Source organism: Caretta caretta, chromosome 12, assembly GCF_965140235.1.
Source record: "Caretta caretta isolate rCarCar2 chromosome 12, rCarCar1.hap1, whole genome shotgun sequence".
Lineage (NCBI taxonomy): Eukaryota > Metazoa > Chordata > Testudines > Cheloniidae > Caretta > Caretta caretta.
This window is the reverse complement of record NC_134217.1, coordinates 6,500,849-6,521,904: the sequence shown is the minus strand read 5'-3', so window position 1 is coordinate 6,521,904 and position 21,056 is coordinate 6,500,849. Positions and strand designations below refer to the sequence as shown.

At 51.3% G+C, this 21,056-nt stretch overlaps 1 protein-coding gene across 5 annotated transcripts in view; it reads left to right on the top strand.

Moving 5' to 3' along the window:
* Positions 1–21,056, top strand: part of NDRG4 (NDRG family member 4) — an 82,685-nt gene that overhangs the window by 37,518 nt on the left and 24,111 nt on the right. For 2 of the 5 annotated variants that reach the window (XM_048816675.2, XM_048816674.2), the window contains one exon: positions 19,669–19,774. In XM_048816675.2, the coding sequence (XP_048672632.1) occupies positions 19,669–19,774 (106 nt within the window). Of the gene's footprint in view, positions 1–8,801; positions 9,006–13,924; positions 14,006–19,668; positions 19,775–21,056 lie in introns of those variants that run through there. The other 3 variants (XM_048816677.2, XM_048816679.2, XM_048816678.2) reach the window with 3 other exon arrangements.

The following is a 21,056-nucleotide window of genomic DNA, read 5'->3' as shown; positions in this document are numbered from 1 at the left end:
CTCTAGTCTTTCAGTTCAATGTGTCTGGCATCCCCTGGACAGGGTTCAGCTGGATCCGCTTTCTTGTTGGTAGCTCTCTAGTCCTGCCGTCCCAGGGCTAGGCGTAGAGGAATCTGGGATGAGTAGGGGGACCTAGGCCTTTACTAGGTCAGGGCTCTGAAGATGTGACAGCACAGGCTGGCCTACGCTTGGCCCACGTCCTGTTCACCTTCCCCTGGGCCTCTTCCTGTCCCACGCAATGTCTCCGTTTCAGGCATGGATGCTGTTTGATTGTAGTTCTTTGCTCCAAACCCCCAGGATCTCACTGCTGATGCAGGGACCCTCTGGTGCCCTGCAAGTGGTTCTCCATGTCTCTGGGGCGGCCTCCAAGGAGGGGGAAAAGACTCAGTCAGGCCTCCTCAGGACGAGCTCCTGCTGCTCCTGAAAGTGGTTTCTCTCCTCCCCACTCCGGCCTGGGCTGCTGGAGCTCTCGTGAAGCTGGGCAGTGCCAGTGGGACAGAGCTTTCCTGGCCCAGTGCTGCTCCAGCCTCTCCCAGCCTTAGCAAGGGGTCGTAAACCCCGTCCCAGAGCCCACTAGATCCATCCTGCCAGTTTGACAGTGACTCTGGGAGTATGGCAAAGTTGTGCACGCACCTCCTAGTAATTTCATCTCCATCCCATTTCCCTCGCTTGTTTATGAGCCGCTCCTGCGAGGCTGTGCCAAAAGGCTTCTTCTGAACTCCCTCTGTATCCCCTCTACTGCTTCTCCCCCATCCATTGGGCTGGGTACCCCGTCAGAGAAGGAAACTAGGCTGGCTTGGAATGGTTCTTCACAAATCCATGCAGGCTGTTCCTTAGCACCTCATTATTCTCCACGTTTGACCAAACTGATTGGTTAATACTTTGTTCCAGTCTCTTTCTGGGTATTGAAGTTGGGCTGCCTGCTCTATAATTCCTGGGGTCCCCCTCTCCCCACTCTTTGAAGATAGGTGCTGTTTGTCTTTCTGCAGCCCTCCTGGCCCTCCCCCATCCTCCAGGAGTTTTCAGAGATGATTGATGATGATTCAGAGGTTGCTTCAGCTGGTCTCTTAAGTACTCTAGTGTCAATTTCATCAGGCCCTGCCGACTTGAATAGATCAAACTTATCTAAGTATTCTTTAACCTGTTCTTTCCCGATTCTGGCCTGAGATCCTTCTCCCTGGTTAATATTCATTGTGTTAAAATGTTCTTTTTAGTGGAGACGGAAGGAAAGAAGGCCTTAAACACTTGTTATGCAGTAGGTAAGACTAGATGATCACAATGGTACTTTCTGGTCTGAACCTCTTTGAATTTGTAATTAAGGCCGAGTTGAGTTTTGCAGCCTCTGTGTTAGCGTGGATGCTACACTGGGTCCTCTCCAACCTTCCAGTGCTGGCTCTTTGAAGACAGAATCCATTTTCTGAGCATTTGCAAGCAAATCTGTTGATTGTTTGAGTTCACATTAATTTAAATGAGCCTTCTAAGAAATAAAATATGTAGTAAACCATGGGCAGTACCTAGGAGCCACAAGATGTGCAGGTTAGAGATTCTTTGGGGGTATCTGCTGTCCCCTGAACAGCTGCAGCCAATAAAAGAATGGTTAATTAAAAAAAACAAAAACCAAAACCCCTCACCCCTTTGGCCTTCCTAGCTGTCGTTAGGTTACAGCCAACAGCCACTCGTGGCCTCTTTGAGCCGGCGGAGGTAGAACTCAGGCTCTTCTGCTCTAAAAGCACAGGCCTTTACCGCTTCAGCTAAAGGTGAATCGCCAGTGAGCATTAGTAGTACGGGGGGTATGGCACAAGTACTGCCATTCCGATACCATCCAGGAGAGGGCAGCGGCACCGAAACACTTGCCTGTTTACTACCAACTGCTTAATCCTGATTCTGTTCTGGCATGGGAGATCCATATATTTTTAGCCAAGGAGACTGGGCTGTTAGCTCCTCTGTGTCTCCTCGGGTTGTGCTCGGAGGCCAGGAGTCAGATTTTGGGCACTAGCGCTTGGAGGTTGGTGGTGTGAATTCCAGCGTTGGTGCTGTGGGGCGTGGATCCTTCTGCGCCGAGAGGCCAGCTCCAGGAGTGCACCCACCTCACAGGGTCCTACAGCCCGGGCTCCAGCCTGAGCCTGGAAGGCCACACAGCAATGAAACAGCCTGAGCCATTTGTTGCCCTCAGAGCGTGGAGTGTCACTACCTAGACAGATCTGAAGGTCTAGTCCGTTTTACAAGTTTTATTAAAGTTACAGTTAAAGTTATGATGATAGAATTTGGATATGCATGGGTCAAGACCTGTGCACAAGTTACTCACGTCCTCCTGGATCGCGTCAGGGTCTGATGGGTCTCTCATGGTTTGATCATCAGTAAAGGGATGGTTCCTGCTGGAGTTTCCCATAGGGAGCTCAATTTGTCCCACTCTGGGCACCCTCTTTTTATAATGCAATTCTGACTATACCTCATTCGCATGTATGCACATATTGCACCCCACGGTGATGGCATGTGCTAGAAAAATATGATTACCGAGTATCTGGTAAGCAAAACATTGCTCTTACTGTTGATTTTTTGCAGTATCACCCACTGGGACCTCTTTTCCCATCATCTTGTGGCATAGGATCATTCTTTGGTCACTTACGTATGTCAAGCCTTCTCTTAAGCCTATGGCAGGGGCAGGCAAACTTTTTGGCCTGAGGGCCACATCGGGTTTCGGAAATTGTATGGAGGGGCAGTTAGGGGAGGCGGTGCCCCCGGCCCTTATCCGTCCCCACCTTGCTTCTTGCCCCCTGACACCCCCCTCCTCCCCAGGACTCCTGCCCCATCCAACCCCCTCTGTTCCCTGATGGCCCCCCGCAGGACCCCTGCCCCATCCCCCGCAGGACCCCTGCTCCCTGTCCCCTGACCGCCCCTGGAATCCCTGCCCCTGACTGTCCCGCACCGCCCAATCCAACCCCCCCTCCTTCCTGACTGCTCCCCCCGGATCCCTGCCCCCATTCAACCCCCCCTGTTCCCCACCCTCTGACTGCCCCGACCCCATCCACACCCCACCCCCTGACCACCACCCCAAACTCCCCTGCCCTCTATCCACCCGCTCCCTGCCCCCTTACTGCACAGCACAGAGCACCGGTGGCTGGCGGTGCTATAGCCGTGCTGCCCAGAGCATTGCGCCTGTGTAGCGTAGTAAATTGCTCTCCCTAACGGCTACCAGTAGCACATTCCTACGCGGAGCAGTTTAATACACGACACCCGCAACGTGGCATGCTGAGGCTGTGGGGGAGGGGGAACAGCGGGGGAGGGGCCGAGGGCGAGCCTCCCGGGCCAAGTGCTCAGGGGCCAGGCAGGATGGTCCCGCGGGCTGTAATTTGCCCACCTCTGGCCTGGTATGGCTAACATAAAATCTTACAGGCCTTACGTTCAGCCCTACTTACTTAGATACCTAATGCATACTTAATCCTTCTGACTGCTGATCAGTCTCATACTTCTATAATCCAACAATTTAACACTAATTAGCATACAGTAATTATATATGATGTGATGTTGCACTCCATATGCTTTATAAAACTATGTTTATAAGTGTGAGTATGATGTAACGGGAATATGCTTTATACAAAAAGTCTCTTGTAAGGTATCATTACAAATCTTATAATCTATTGAGTGTGTTCATTCTATTTGTATGAATGTATCATTCTTGTATCTAAAACTAGGAATATGAAGTATACCTCTGAGGTCCTATTGTAACTATGCAAATTGTGGGCCATTAATGATGATAATGATAAAGATAGAATCTTGATGGCTCCCAATGACTAGGACAACTGGTTGTAAATGGGTTATTTACCTGCAAGCCTTCCTGTATACGTGCGGACCAGCCCTGGAAGAATGGAGGGGGGGGGTCTCACAGGACATGTGAACATGTCACCTAATACTGGAATTCATCTTATACCTGGTGCTTTTCCTTTTCGAAGGAGGGGTGGGAACCCAGAGAGACAAAAGATTCTTGCCTTGTGCCAAAAATATAAAGGGGGGGTGGAACAGGACAAAGGGGGTCCCAGTCATGAGAAAGCCCCTGCTTTTCACCTACGATGCCTGCTGGAACGGACAAGGACTGTATCAGGGGAAAGGATTGGGCCCAGACTAGGAAGGAGTCTAGTCTGTGAAAGAAGTGAATTGGAACATCTCTGAGGGTGAGATTTACCTGTAATCAGTTTCTTAATGTGTTAGGCTTAGACTTGCGTGTTTTGTTTTATTTTGTTTGGTAACTTACTTTGTTCTGTCTGTTAATACTTCAAACCATTTAAATCCTACTTTTTATACTTAATAAAATCACTTTTGTTTATTATTTGACCCAGAGTAAGTGATTAATACTTGGGGGAGCAAACAGCTGTGCATATCTCTCTATCAGTGTTATAGAGGGCGGACAATTCATGAGTTTATCCTGTATAAGCTTTATACAGAGTAAAATGGATTTATTTGGGGTTTGGATCCCATTGGGAACTGGGTGTCTGGATGCTGCAGGAAGGTAGCCTGCTGAGCAGTTTTTGGTTAAAGTCTGCAGCTTTGGGGGCGTGGACCAGACCTGGGTCTGTGTTTGCAGGTGGCTAGCGTGTCTGGCTCAACAAGGCAGGGTTCTGGAGTCCCAAGCTGGCAGGGAAAATGGGCTCAGAGGTAAATTCAGCAGGTCAGGTGACAGTCCCAAGGGGGTCTCTGTGACCGAACGCATCACATATGACATGACATGTTGGTCATTTATGGTGTGATGTTATGATTAACTAATAACCTAAAATCATTGGCTACAGCTGTAACGAGGTGGTGTTGCGATGAGGGGTGATGGCAGACAGCAGTGGAAGGTTTTCTGACTGTTGGGTCCAGTAGCAGTCGCAGACAGGGATTTTTGCTCTGTCAGAACTGATTTGCATGTCCCTGGCACAGTGCGTCACTCAGCAAAAATAAGCCATTTGAGCTGGGGCGGAGCACCTCCATACATCCACCAGCTCCCCTTACCCTGGGGCAGTGCCCAGTGCCCCAGCCAGTTTAGATCGACAGTGGGGTTGTGGCCCTGGTTATACATCAGTAGCTGGCCAGCTGGACTGCACCTCTCTCCAGGCCTCACCGTGCAGTAGGGCACTATTGGTGGACTCTGGGGACTTTGCACTGAGCCCCCTAGAGCGCTCTCCAGGGTTTGGAACGTCAGTGCAGTGGCTGAACAGGGGGTTGGCATTCCAGAGCATGGCTTGTGGGCCCTGACACCTTGAGAGCTGGGTGTGTCAGCAGGCCTGTATTTGGGCTGATGGCTAGCCTAGCAGGGGCAGTTGCAGGTCAGGATGGAGGAGCATGGGCAGGTCTGTGGGAGCCTGGTCTGGAACAGCATGTGGTGCTGCAGCTCATGGCTGAGGTGTGTTAGCAGAGCTGTGCTTGCTTCTGTCCCTGAAAGACTGGCTGGTCTTCCCCTGAAAGCAGGTCAGTGTTTGCAGGGGCCCCTCTGCAGTGCACAGCAACGTGGGAATCATTTTCAGAGGACTGACACGGCTCCTCTTCCCCGAACTGGCACAGCAGGGTCCTCTCTAACACATAGGCAGCAAAACATCAGCAAGGGAGATGCTGCTCCTCGTTTGTGTGTGACTGCAGGGCTGGGAGGGCCAGGCGTCTGCCTAGGGCAGCAAGAATCCTCACCCAGGCCCTGCAGCTACGTCAGCGGGAGGAGAATGTGCCATGGATTTTTATATGTAGAAGTTAGTCCAATAAAATAGGTTCCCTCGCCCACCTGGTGTCTCCAATGGATTTTTAGGCAGGAAAGACTAGGGATATTGATCCCCCCCCCCATGACTTTCCCAAGGAAATCCAGACTCCTTAATTATGTAACCCACTCTGATGCATCCCCTAATCCCATAGCATCCTGAATATTATTTATCAGGGTTTTCTTCACTCCATCAGTCTCCTTCTCCCACACTTCAGCTAGGAAGTGAAGGGGGAAGGCCAGGAGCTGAGCGGGGATCAGCACCACTGAGATGCTCAAAGCTGCCAGCTTGCAGTTTTCTCCTGGCTGAGTTACCTGGCGCTGACCTCGCTAAGATCACCCGCTTGCCAGTGCGTTGCAGAGGAGAGGAGGAGCTGGAGGAAAGGAGGGCAGCTGCTAGTGCAGCTCACTAGCCTTGTGCCGCGGGAGACCAGGGATAAAAATCTCACTGGCGGCACATGTGCAAAGAGTTTGGAGATCTCAGGCTAATTCCCAGTGGGAGTCTCAGAGCCAGCACCCCCTTCAGGGAGCTCTCCAGACTGGACTGCAGTGGGGCTGTCGAAAATGAAAATGACAGATCCCAGGGAGTTCATTGACAACCCTTCCTCCCACTGTGACAGTCTGTAGCTTTACGTTCACCACTTATACAAAACTATGATCAATCTTGTACAAAGTATGTTTTGTGAGATATCACTTGAAAACTTATAATTGGCTGATCATTATTGTCCTGGTACAATATGTGTGGCAAATTTGTATGCAAAGTTATAAAATTCTATTGTATGATTTTACTGAGACATGCTCCAACTTTAGAAAAGCAGGCATTGACCAGTTTCTCGGGGACAAAAGGCAAACTGGCACCTCAGCCAGGTGTCAATGCAATTGAATGGACTATCACCTGGTTAAGTGGCCATTCTTTGGCAGGAAGAAGGGGGGGAGTGAGAAATTTACGTTTTTGGCAGTGGAACAGCTGGGGGTTCCCATGTAAACAGACTGGCTGTCGCCTGAACCCTAGCTAGAGATGATTCTCAAAGAGAAGGAAAAGATATACAAATGAGGAACAGAGGCCCCAAATCACCTCTCTTCCCTCATCTCTATTCATGGCATCAACAATGGTTGAAAGACAAAGGAAGCATCATTGAACTGGGGAAGAGGTCCTGTCTAAAAGATGCAGCCAGACTGCTGTGAGCATGTGGTGAGGAAAAACTTTTTGCTTCAAGTTCAGGTAGCTTGTTAAGTTAGGTAGTAGTTTGCGTTGACCTTTTATTTCTTTGCAACCAATTCTGACTTTTATGCCAGCCTCATTACTTGTAATCACTTAAAATGTGTCTCTCTGTAGTTAATCAACTTGTGTTGTTTTATCTGAACCCAGTGTGTGTTTGGATTGAAGTGTGTGGGAAAACTCCATTTGAGATACCAGAGTCTGTGCATATCACTTTCTGTTAACAAAATGAGGGACTTTCTGTGAGCCTGTATTGTCCAAAGGAAAGAGCTGGGCAATACAAGATGCACACTCCTGGGGACAAGTCTGGGACTGAGAATTTGCTGGTGTCTCTGTAATATAATTCAGGAGTGGCTGGCTAGAAGCACTCGTGTAATTCAGCTAGGAGTGATTTTGCACACTGGCAGCTGTGTGTGAACAGACCTGGAGTGGTTGTTCTCACAGCGAAGCAGTGTGAAAGGCACCCCGGGTTGGAGAACCAACGGGACACAGCTGTTCAGCAGTACAGATTGTATTCCGGGTAATGTCACATCCACCCACTGTGGCGTTGAGTCATGGGCTTGCCCTCTGACTCCCTGGCCAAAGCAGCCCCCTTATTGGGCTAAGCAATCCTAGCCCTGCAGTCAAGAGGGGAAGCCCAGCAGAGAATGAACTGGGCAAGGAGCAGGGTCTGATGCTGACAGATGCTGAGCACTGAGGGATGAGGAGTGGAGGTGCCAGTGAGCCATCCAGGTATGCAAAGGCCCCTTCTTAAGGATCCTAGATTTTGTGGCCTCTTTTCCAGGTTGACCCTTTCACTGGTTCCTTCTTTTGGTGATCTACCCCCCCGCCACCCCCACTCCTGCAAATACTTGAATCCACTGGATTTTAACAGCTCCGCCCTCCTGATGTTTCAGCAGGTTTAACCAGTCCCTCTAGAGCAGTGGTCCTTAAGCAAGCGTACGCAGAGGTCTTCCAGGGGGCACATTAACTCATCTAGACATTTGCCTAGTTTTACAACACTAGCAAAGTCAGTGCAAACTAAAATTTCTTATAATGAATTGTTTATACTGCTCTCTATATGACACACTGAAATGTAAGTACAATAGTTATATTCCAGTTGATTTATTTTGTAATTTATAGGGTAACAATGCGAAAGTCCGCCATCTTTCAGTGTTAGTGGGCTGTGACCCTTTTGTATTTCTATATCTGATTTTGTAAGCACGTAGTTTTTAAGTGAGGTGAAACTTGGGGGTACTCAAGACCAATCAGACTGCGGCAAGGGGTACAGTCTGGAAAGGTTGAGAGCCACTGCTCTCAGAACGGGTACCACTCACTTACTATCACAGCAAACAGAGTGAGGCCTGTTAAAAATGCACCGTGTACTAGAGAAGCCGTGTACCTGTGTCCCTACCTGTGTGGGGTTGTGCGTGAGCACATTTTTCATGTCTCTGTGGGCACGTGTCTGTTTGCATGTAGGCATGCTCATGCCCTTGTGGATCTGCATCTCTCTGGGCGTTCTGATGCATGTTAATATACTTCCTGTTATGTGGGTCTGTGTGCATGTATGCTTGTGCATGTTTCCATCTCTGTGTTTTGTGTGTCCATGCACGTCAGCACATGTCCTTTTGTGTGTGTGTGTGTCTCTCTCTCTCTCTGTCAGGGCAAGGAAGATGGAGGGCGTAGTGATGATCTGCAGTGGTTTGTTTTTTTCTTAAACGGGTATTTTGAGCCAATTGGAGCATGCATAATTTTATCAGCAGCCAATTGCTAAGCTCCTGGGCTCCATTTCAACAACTGCCTGCAATAAAAAAGAAGGAACGATTCCTAAGCCAGAGCTGGTGGAGGGAGAATGGGGCAATGGGAGGGGCTAATAAAGGGGATGGAGCTGGTTTATAAATCAAAGCCGAGAGGTTGACTTCATAGCCAGGCTGTCAGCTCTCCGCACTCAGGACAGGGGCTCAGGAGGTGGGCCACTGTCACCAGTGCTACCTTCTCTCCCCTGAGGAATCTGCACCGGACGAGCTCCTCACGATGCCAGAGTGCTGGGACGGGGTAGGTACAGCCCCCACCTCTCCCCAGTGTCAGGTAGGGATTTCCCAGGCAGCAACACCCATGATCCACACAGGGTCTTTGCACCAGCCAGGGCTGCCTTTCACAAGCCGGCGCAGGCACCAGGGCAAAGAAATCTCACCCTGCTTCCTAACTTGTGCATTTCCCCGTTTCCCCCCACCCCTGAATCGCAAGCAGGGGTGCCCAGTCCCCAGCATTATCCTTGAGGCTTCGTCCCCACTAGGCTCGGGAGCTGCAGAGAACCGCCTTGGTCCTTGCAGCCTTGAGGGAAGGAAAATGAATTCAGGAGCTTTCTCGGGCAAGAGAGATGAGGTGTAGGGAAGCATGCCTGGAGTCCCGGGGCCATCCCTGCATGTGTCCTTCCCAGCTGTGATGCCTGTGTCCTGAGAGGTCTGTGGGCTGGCTGGGGGGCGATGGGGGACATTGCATGGCTTGTTGCATGTATCAGCAGCCATCAAAGCCAAGCACATTCTGCAGTCTGCAGGGACTGCAGTAGCAAATGACAATAACAGGCACTGCTGGGGGGGGTGAGCACGACAGCGGGTGTAGTGGATAACCTTGTGCAGGCTGTAACATTGAGGCGAGATGCGCAGGGCTGGGCTTGACGAGCCCCGCCGCAGCGTGATGGATCGTCCCCGTGGAGCAGCAAACGTACGTGGCGACCCATGATGACACCCAGGGCCTGGATGGTGCTCCCCATATCGCCCACCCAGGCTCAGTCTCCTCCCTTTGCTGCGACCCTGGCCCAACGGCATCTGAGCACCTAAGTTGGGCTAATTTGTGATGAGCTAGGGTCTCCCCCCCGCCCCCCTTCCATGTAGGGAAGCAGGGTGCAAAGGGGCCCTTCTGCTCAGCCCAGGGGGAAGCAGGGGACCTAGGGCTTTGGGTTCAGGGACGCAGCGGTGTTGCTAGGCAGGGTGGAGCGTGTGGGAAGCTGCAGGGGGACGCTGGGGAAGGGGCAGGGAAGTTCTGGGCTATTGACCCTGCGCTGGAAGGAGCCGGGCCGGGGTAGAAAGGTGTGGGGCTGGGGCACCGCGTGGCTGGAGAGGAAGGTGCAGCAGCAGCAGCTTTGGGTAGCTTCCTATTTCCGACCCATAAGGTGGGGGATAAGTGCTATTAGCACAGCATACGTGCTAGCTGTTAGTCGCTAGCCAGGGATAGCAGGGCATGGGGGGGCTGGTAGGTAGGTCTCAAAGCTGAGTGTCAGGACACCTGGGTTCTAGTCCTTGCTCTGCCCTGTTCTGTGACCTTGGACGAGTCCCGTCTCTGCTTTGTGCCTCAGTTTCCCTGTCTGTAAAAGGGGGCTCATGATCCTCCTGTGAGAACGGTGGCTGAGAAGTGGAATATAATTGCCAAGCGGAAGTAGGGACGGTCATGGGGATGATAGGTACTTGCCTCCCGGAGGGGTCATGAGGCCTCGTTAGAGAGCTTAGGACAAATTACGCTTGGACAGAAACAAGCGGGTGGTCAGGATGGGGTGTGCAGGGGGGACTCATGACCTGGAGGCTCAGCACCATCCTCTGGCCCCATTGAGACCTTGAGCAGCTGGCTGGAGCTCATCAGCCTCCTTCGGAGGATGGGCCAACCTTGGAGCAGGGAGGGTGATTCCTGAGCATCTCGGTCTCTGTGGCTGATGGCTGGGATTCCCCTTTTCCTCCCTTCCCGAGCCATGGTCTGTCTGTCTGTATCGGAGACACACATGGCTGTGCGTGTCATGCCGAATTCCCTTCTGCCTCTGCCCCTTTGGGAAGAGACGCATTCTGCCTTGGCACGGGGAGGGAAAGACCGCTGTGACCCTTGCCCCAGAGCCAGGAGGAGCAGGCAAAGCCAACGTGCCTGGATGGGAAGGGGGATGTACTGGCTGAGACAGAAAGCACAGCAGTTTAGTTAAGGTGACAGCAGAGAGCTTTCCTAGCCAGACAGACACTGGGTCCAGGTCAACCGTGAGTTATCCTTGCGCAGCATCAGTGAGTTTGCATGGATACCAGGGAGGACAGGATCAGGTCCCTTGCATAAAAGCAAAAGCCACACCTGGCCAGCCTCCCCACGGGGTGTATTTCTATTAAAGCCAGCAAAGTGACACCAGCCAGGAGTCTAGATTAGGAGCCAAAGGGCCTTTAACTCACTGTGAGGGGACTCTTCAGAAATGCACAGCTCTAAAAAATGGACAAAAGCAAGACGCAGTCTCTAACCTGAGTCCGTCCTTGGGAACACAGGCAGGGGATGACATCACTGAGAGCCGGTCAGAGAGCTGAAACTGCATCCTGCATCCCAAAGCCACCTTTTGCTTTTTTCCTTTGTTGCAACTGGAATTTTGTCAGGAACAGCTGAAGAGGGAGTGTTGGTTTGGGGTTAGAGCAGAGACCTGGGAGTCAGGATTTCTGGATTCTGTTTCCATTCCTGCCACTGAACTATTGGGACACCTTGGACAAATCACTTAACTGCTGTGTACCTCAGTTCCCCTAGAGAGAATGATTCTTTTTTACCTAACAGGAGCAGGGGAAGCTGTGAAGTGTAGCTATTAGAGCATCTAAAGTCCTTGGAGATCCTTGCCAAAAGGCTCGGAAGAAAAGCACAGGGTCACTGTGAAGTGTGTTGGAGAAATGCAGACTCTCCAGCCAAAGCTATGCACAAAGCTGAGAGGTCAAGCAGAGAGCACACTAGCAATCCAGGCCAGGGGACATGTAAGCTGCATGTGCAAAACACCTGGCATGCTTGAGCAAGGAGGGGATTGGCTTGCAGATGTGTCTGCGTGCATGGCCCTGGCTTGCGCGTACAGATCAGGTGTTTTGCAGGTGGGAGTGCACTTTTGCACACGTGCTCTCAAAACAGTGTAAGATACCGGGGCCAAGAGGGGGATGCGGGAGGGGTGTTCTCAATGTCCCAAACAAAGTTTGGTGGCACCTTGAGGTCCAAGTCTGACAGGGCCCCATTGTTCTGGGTGCCGTACATGTACTCCAACTGCTCCTCTTCGTCCTCCTCCTAGCTAAGGTCTGGGTCAGAGGAGCAGTTCTGGGTAAGGGGTCCATGACCTCTCCCAATCCCCATTCACTAACACTGAGCAAAGCCCAGAAGCTCATCTCCAGAAAGGCAGTCTGACCCGTAAGTCATGCACAGCGGCACTGGTGTGTGACGCTACACACTCACTGGGGTGCTGAGACTCCCACGTGGCAAGCCAAGGGTGATGCTTAGCCCTGATGCCCAAGCATCCTGCCCTGTCCTGTTCCCACTAAGCCCCGGTGACAAAATTTCCATTAACATTCCCGTCTCCTAGTTTTTATGTATTTAACTGATTGGAATTAAAGCAAACCCTTCCATAAACCAAATGTGATTTGTCTATGGCTCTGCTCGTGAGAGGCTGGACAGGCACCCTGGGGACAGCATCAGGCCTGCAGGTTTTTGTTGGGGGGGATTTTTGCAAGCACACTACTATAAGCATACCACTGCTGCTTTAAACCAGTGGGCCTGGGTCTCGGGGCATCGTTTTCCATCCTTGCACATATGACCCACCCTGTTGCAGCTGCTGTTTTGGAAACCCTCATTTCTCATAAGCTTTTAAGACCCTGGGCCTGGTGGAGCTTTTCTACCCTTTCACATAACCATGGGAACTTGGCCACTTTGGGCAGAGTGAATCCAAAATGGCAGCCATGAGAGGGAGGGAAGGTATGGAGGGGAGACATCCAGCAAGCCCTGACCCGTGTGCTTTTAAAGGAATGGCAATGATGTGATGTATATTAGATCACTGATTTGGGAGATACTTTTATGACTCCCTTGTGAGGCAAAATATACATATTAGGGGGAGATACCCAAGGGCAAAGAAATACCATGGGCCCAATTTTCCTCTGGTCTGGTGCCTAGTTTTCGAAATACTGAGCACCCACCACTCCTGTCAAAGTCAACGGGTGCTGCAGTATTATGGCAATGCCAGAAGTCTAAGTCAGGACTGAGGCCTCATGGTGCTAGGTGCTGTACAAACACACAGTCCCCCGCCCTGTTGACAAAGAAAAGGAGCAAAACCCCTCCACCACAGAGCTTTGTGACAGAGGGGCAGACAGACCTGTAGCACCGGGCATGGGGTGGAAGCAAGGATCAGAGAAAGAGGGGTTGTGGAATGATTAGTTGAACCTCCTCCCCTTGTACCCAATGCCCCTCACCCCGGCTGAGTGACTCGACCAATGCCGGGAAGCCAACAGAAGCTGACTCATGCCTGATTCTTGTAAACTGTTTCTCTCTGAGCCACAAAGGGCAGGTCTGAGCAGCATGGCCATGCTTGAGGTAGCAATGAAAGGCCGGCTCCATCAAGAAGGCTCCCCAAGGTCATCCCAGAGCCCAGGCCTGCGTTCCCTGGAATGTGGCCAATTATTAGCACATGGCCAGGTGCGCTGTGCAGTCGATATCGTCTGCATGGTGATACACACGTTGCTGGGATCACGGGCAGGTGCCCAGAGGTGGACTCCAGCTGGGGATGTAACACCCTGGGCTATGGCGTCCGATATGCCCTTCCCCCTCACTGCTGGCAGTGAGAATGTACGGGGGGCTAATTAAAAATGGAAGGGGGAGCCCTGAAGTCTGGGGACTTCTGGTCGATCTGTCTGTCTTAGGGGCTTATACTGCTGCCCATCGGCACGGTGCTGTAAAATCAACAGCAGCAGCGAAGTCCCGAGTGGACTTTAGATTTCAGATCAACCCACTGGAACTGGAAAGTCCAGATCCAGATTTGGGCTGAGATTTCGAACCCCCCGACCCTGGGTGTGGTGTGGGTGTTGGGTTGGGTCCCCTCTTTAATCCTATTATATGTGAGTGCTCGGTGCTATGGGGCGTTCCTGCCCCAAAGTGTTTACCAATCTGATGCAGACACCAGAGCTGTGCAAGGGGATGGGTTCTTAGCAATGGGGTGAATGTTCTGACTTAACACCATTTTCCCCTACAAAAAGGAGAGACTTCATGGAGAAGATCCGGTTCCCCGGGAAGATGGGTCTGACGGTAGCAGAATAGCTCTGATACAGCGGATGGAGGTTTGGCCGGAGATGTCCTTGCTTTCTGCTGCGTGGACAAAGCTCCATGACGCACCCTCACTCACCCCTCGGCTTGTGGGCATCTATGATGCGCTTTACTGGGGACTAAACTAAAGAAGCAAACACCGTAGATCAAAATCCCGGGGCTGGTTGCCTCCCTCCTGTTTGTTCCAGCGCATTGCAGGGCTCTGAGCTCCCGCTCCCTTTTGGTGCATGCTGCAATACTGCCAAGCCACCATTAATCCCTGCCCCAAATCAATACTCCGTCAGGGGTGGGAGTCGAGAAAGCAAACCCATCAGAGCAGGCAGCTGGAACGTGGCTCATAAGAGGGCGAGTGGGAGCTGGCAAGCAGAGCCGATTGGGTCTGTGCCCTGGATCTGACTGAGCTGGGAACTGGAATGAATGCTGAGCAGGGAGGCCAGGCAGCTTAGGGGCTGGAAAAGGAGAACAGAGCGGCTTTCCCCTCGCTGCTGTGGTCCTGGGACGGACAAGGGCCAGCTTTGTTCAAAGGGGGCAGGATTCAGCCATTTCAGCAGCCGTACAGCGGAGCTGGGAGGCAGAGCAGCAGATGGTGCAGGATGAAAAGCTCAGGGTGTCGTCTGGTTTGTAAACCATTCAAGTGACTCTTTGTCTGACAAGGGCTGCCCTTCCTCCCCCTCCACAGCAAGACAGATTAGGGTCAAGGGCTCTTTCTGAGGGAGAACCTGGAATTAGAGCATCTCTAGCTCCTGCTGATTGCGATTGAGCGGGGCCAGGGCTCACTGCGTCTTTTAGCATCGTGCCTTATTGGGATTTAGCTTCCCGTTTTAACCCCACGGTCCTTGTTGTGCTATTCCAGTCCCCTCATTCCACCCACCCACATCCATGCTGGGAATGATTCTTTCTTTCTAGCAGGCTCCATTGTCTCCAGTAAGAATGATTTTCTCTAACACTAAAGTTCTTGCTGATTCTGGCTGCAGATCCTGTTTGCTAATTGCCCTAGTTTTCGTTAAAAGGGAACACTGATGTCCTGAGCCCGGCATCCTGCTCTGGAATCTGGCAACTTTCCAGTCCTCCCCCAGGCGCTCTGGGAAAACCCCTGCCATGGCCAGTTTGCAGCCCCTGCACATGCTGTCTTGAGGTTGTTTCCAGCCATGTGCCTGTGACCCCAAAGGACCCCGAGAGGCTTGGCACGGCTGCCCTGAATCTGTCCTCCTGCCAATGCTGCTGCCTCTCTGGTTATAGCACTGGGTACTGATGGGGGGATCGGGAGCTGGAGGAAGGTGCTGAAAGACTGCCTGTTCCAGCCAATAACAACAGAGGCTGTCTGCGATTGACTGCTTACATTATCCTCCTCCTCCAGTAGGCAGGAATGGTGTGTTCTGATTGGCTGGCAAGGAGATCATGGTGCGGGTGTGATTGGCAATTTTTAAGGGCAAGGGAAGTGGCAGCCCTGACAAGCTTAATGCCAGCCCAGAGGGACCACCTCTAGGCAGGAGCATAAGCCAACCTGTACCAAATGGGGAGAAGTGTTCCCTGGGGGCAGGTGGGCCCGTAACTGCCTGCTGTGGGGATGCTTGTGCCTTCCTCAGGAGCAGCTGGCTGTGGCCGCTGCTGGAGATGCGGGGGCTGGAGTGGGTGGAGCTGAGCAGGGCTGTGGCCCGGTCTGGCAATCTGCATGTGAAAGGGCATTTCAGACGCCATAGCCCATTCCGTTGAGACAGGCAGCATCCCAGGCGTCATGGGGGTCTGTGAGGTGGACACCTAACCTGAGATTCTCCAGCTCATTCCACAGCAAACGCCTGCGTGATCGTGATGGCTGACTTAGGCCTGGTTTGAACCAGTGACCTAGGGATGAAGGGCCCCGTAATTGCCCTCTCTCTCTCTCTCTCTCCTAACCCTGTGCTCATCATCACTATAGTATCTGAGCCGCTCATCTCCTGGTGTTGGTTCCTCTCTTCGGAGGCCTCCATATCTGCCATGACCCTAGGATCCTCCTCACCCTGCATCGTGACCTCCCACTGGAATTAGGAAACTCTCAACCTCTGGCGTGAGATGTGTGGGAGCAGGAAACGGGGCCTGGTCAGCACCGTGGGACTCCCTCGTGGTGGAAATGACAATGATCACGAACCATAGCATCTTCCTAGTGCAACGGCCCAGCCTTCCCCTGGGAACAGAAACATCCTATCCATGGGGCAGGAAAGGCGTGACTGTGACATTACCCAGGGTTGGGAGGCACCTCACCACCACCTGCCCTGAGCACAAGGAAGTCATGTCTGTGCCTGCTCTGGGTCAGCTCCCTGACACCAGCAGCCTCTGGCAGCACGCGTGCTGCTTTGCAGGCCTCTCTGTCTCTGCGCAGGTGGCAAAAGGCGCACATCAACCCCTGCATCATTTGCGTGTTCCCTGTATAGTCCAGCCCCTTATCCACTGGACACTCACAGACTTACCAGGCCTGCTCTTCCCAAAGGAACACATCTCAGGGCCAGCACTTCGCGTAACCCTACAGCACTGAGATGTAGCGAAAACAAGAATAAATTTATCGTCAAAGCACAGAGATTCAAGTGAGAGTGAGTAAGAACGTTGGGAACAAATGGTTACGTACAGAACAAAATCAAACACACTTTCTAGAGCCTAAACTTAACTAACCTGTTCTCCCCCGTCTGTTTATCGACCCAATGTTCTCTTCAGCGTTCTCAACCGTGCCTGGTTGAGACTCCTCTTTCATGAAGTAAAACCCGCTGCCCGTTTACTTGCTAGGCGAAGGAGGACAGAGTGTCGTCTTTGTTCCCCAGATACACTAGAGCAAACCTTGGATGTTTACCTCAGGGAAAGCCCTCTCCCCCACCTCCTCCCTACTCCCTGCAGGGTTTACTTTTAATTTTCTCTCTTTGAAATTCTTACAATCCTTACGGGCAGTTCAGACAGGTGAGAGGAGACCCGTTGTGAAACATACAATACTTAATTTATATGTCAAGAGCCAGCTAGATAAATATTTCTTATCTGAAAGAGAGCCTACCTTTCACTTTTGCTGGTGACCGGTCCCCAGACACACTCTAAGAACACAATTTTCAGTATACATACATAACTCCTCACACAGCCTCTGTACGTACGTTTCACGACAATGTTGGTGACCAGTGTGACATCGGCTTTCATTTGAGACCTCACTTGACGTTCTTTGGTGAACTATAATGTACATACCCGACCCAAGAGATCCCAAACTGTGACCCAACCTCTCTGCACCCCCTTTGTGCTGCTTGCCAGTTGGCATTAAGACGTTCCTGGGTCACATCAGACCCTTTGGGGTCTTTAACTTGTAAGGCACTTGGATATCATGCTGATGAGTCAGCTATAATTGCCTGGACAGTCATCCCATTATTGTCAGTAAAAACCACGCTGAGTTCAGTCCCTGTGATCTTCCCAGATCTCTTGTATCTGCTGTCAAGCTAGTGAATTGGTGCGAAATTTGCTTGTCTGCAATTTGGTGTGTGTCTCAGCATTGCTGTGATGAACCTCCCTTCACCAGATTCTCCGCTGATGTAAATTGACATCGCTCCTTTGAAGTCAATGGATCTATGGTGATTTCCACTGTCTGAGGATTTGGGCCCTGTTTCTCTGCAACTGTTGAGCTGCTAATTCAAGAAGCTTAATGGGACAGGACGTTATTCCCCTGTGTACCCACTTCGGATCTTCCCATTTCATTAGGGCTTCTGGTAAATGCTAGAACTGCAGCATAGAGATCAACATTGGTGTCCCAAGGCTGCCTTGTCATGCCTTTAACTCTCTGATGGTTTAGGAAGGAGGGGGAAATTTCTTAGGTGATTAATTTTTATGAAGCTGCCGCTACTCTCTGGAGTGTCAAGAAATCTGTGCTAATAAGAGCCTAATGAAGTTGACATTTATAGGAAGGATTGTGCATTTTATGGGTGCCAGGAGCTGTCACTGACTCTCTGTGTGACCGTGGGCAAGTCACTGTCTCTTGTTGAGCCTCAGTTTCCCCATCTGTAAAGAGATCCTGATGATTGCCTCATTGAGGAGTTGTAAAGCTTAATTCACAAATGGGGGAAAGGCACCCTGTGCAGAGGGGGTTTAAGTAGGGATTTAGTGGGATTTAAATGGTTCAGGTGGTTTTGTGCCAGCCTTCACCATGGGGCGAACATCACCCTAATGTTTCTCAAGAGCTTTGACATCCTTGGATGGAATAGACCCTAGAAGGGCAAAAGATTATTTTTGGGTAGCCTCTTTCATACATATTATGGGCCTGCTGCTATTTAAGTCAATGAGAATGACCGGTCCCTGTGTCCTGATGGCTTCATATAGTTAAATAATAGAGGAGTGGGTGAAATGCAGTGATTTGTGTGGAATTGCCGTGTGCATGTGTGTGTGTAATTAAAGGTGGAAAATTCAAATCTGATGAAAGGAAATCCTTTTTCACACAACACACCATTAGCATGTGGAACTCACTGCCACTGGATGTCATTGAGGCCGAGAATTTAGCAAGATTCCAAAAAGGGATTGAACAGTTGTTTAGGTAACTAGAATAGCCAGAGTTATCAGAGTTAATGATGATACACATGTTGGAAGGGATTAAACCTTGTTCTTCAGAGCTTCATTCAATTATTAGAGACCAATGTGGGGGGCAGATAATCCCACATCTCTTGGTTCTTGCGCCTTCCTCTGAAGTATCGGGTTCTGTCCGCGGTCAGAGACAGAACACTAGGCTAGATACCTTCAGGTCTGCTCCAGTCTGGCAATTCATAGGCTCCTAATCTTTGGGGCATACTTCAAGACTTTCCTGGGGCTGGAAGACAGCAGGACAGCCTTGTCTAATCTGCTCTAGATCCACATCTGGCCTTTTAAAAATGCAAAATGGCAAGACAAATCTGGGTTGCTGTAATCCAGAGTCTCCTGCCAGTACCTGCCAGTAGGGGATATCTGGCATGGTTTTGGATACTTTTGTCTGTCCCATTGCTCACCCCGGTTGGGTATTTGTGCATGTGAATGACCATGTGTGTTTCCAGTTGGTGATTTGGGTGTGAGTGATGTATGCAGATGAGGTTGTGGATTTGGGATGCGGCTGTTAAAAATCCATCGCCCCTTTTCTATCTTTGGGAAGGATGTGGGGGATATTTGTGTCGATCGGATCCAATGCCATGAAAATGGTTGCTGTGTTTATGGGCATTTATGGGGAACGTCTGTAGGAGGGAAGGGTCGACAGGAGCGTGCATCTGCATGTGAGGGTACACCTGTTTTGAGCTGTAGCTCACCAAAGCTTATGCTTAAATAAATTGGTTAGTTTCTAAGGTGCCACAAGTCCTCCTGTTCTGTTTGGCAGAGTGGACGCTAGAAGTGTGTAAAGGCATGGGTGTGTCAGTGCGTGAGAGTGAACGTGTGTGCTGCATGTGTGAACAGGCTTGAGTGCATGGCAGCGTACACACGTGTGATGATGTCAGTGACAGGGGTGCATCTGTTGCAGGCAGAGTGTGTCTCTAGCGATTGCTGTCACTGGTTACTTCCATCCCAGCACGATGCATGGCCAGGCTTGCATGGCTCTGCGAGTGAGAGAGCTGAGGAGGGCAGAAGTTGCCTGGTAGAATTTTGTTATTGGTCACCTTTTTCGGTAATAGGGTGACCCCAGGAAGGGGCGACATGTAACCCTGTCTTTTCTCTCTCTCTCTTCCAGGAGCATGATATCGAGACCCCATACGGGCTGCTGCATGTGGTCATTCGAGGGTCCCCAAAGGGAAATCGCCCGGCCATCCTGACCTACCATGATGTTGGACTCAACCGTAAGTGCAACCCTTCCATCCTGGCCACAAGCTGCTAACCGTGTAGGGGAGGAGGGGGCGTGATCCCATTGTCAGTCTGGTCAGTGTTATCCCCAAGGAGTCCAATGTTTCATGGCTGCAGTCATCAACTGGCTGCCTTTGGGGTTTGGCATCAGGAATAACTAGCAGAGGTTGCCAATGCAACCTGCTGAGAGTGAGCAAACTGCTGCAGCTCCGAGGGTAGTGATGGCTGGGATGTAATGTTCTCGCCTTTTGGGTTTCAGATCCCATTTCTAGGCAGGCTCAGGATATCTGTGGAACTCACTGCTGCAGCATGTGATTGAAGCTGAATAAGATTTACCAGAGATTTAAGAAGCTGCAATGGGGCCTAGTAGCATGGGTTCTTAGATGCTGGGGTAAAATTACAAGAGGTATTACTCTTTGTGTGCATGGTGCAAACTGATCACCAGCAGGGGGCAGGAAGTTCTCCCTCTCCCCTCCATGGCTGTGTATGACGCACGGCAGGTTATGCTGCTTGAAGGTTTTCCACCTTCCTCTAAGGAACCCATGTTGGCCACTGACAGAGGATGCGGGACAAGATGCAGCCTTGGTCTGCCCTAGTATTGGAATGTCTGTGCCTCTATCTCCTGACACTGCAGAGGTGCCGGGGGTCACTGTGCTCCTGGAGACGGGCATGTCTACCTCGTGAATTACACCTTCTCCCAACCCTCCAGGATGATGCCAGGGAGCCGTGAGCTGCTGGGTGGTTGAACTGAGCCATCTCGGCTGTAAGGCGCCAAGTAGGGGCTGAACGCCTGTGACCTCGTTAACGTCCTCTCTGATGCCTCAAACTGGCAGGGCCGTGCCATCCTAGGCAGCTGCATTTGCGCTCCATCCTGAGCTAAGTGCACTCAGGGGTCTGAGTGCGGGTGTGGTGGAGAGAGCTGGCAGGAGGTCGGTTTTCTGAGCACAGCCCCAGCGGAGAGCAGCGAGGTTCTGTGGAAGCGGAAAGTGAGGGGGATTAGAAGCAAGCCCAGAGGCAGGCTGCCACCCACAAAAGAAGGGCAGAAGAAAGTAATCCTAGTCCAGAAGAGACTGGAGATTATAGCTGAGGGGCTCCTTGCCCGTTGCTGCCGGAGTTGGGGTTGATGGCTGTGTGGATCTGAGACAGCCACTGCTCCCTGATCTCAGAGCAAACCCAGATGAACTGGAGCCAGGGGCTTATTAGCCAGGGATGATGGGTGATGGCTCAGAGCAGCAGTCACCACGGGTGGCCGAATTGGCTTCCAACTTAAGTCCTCCA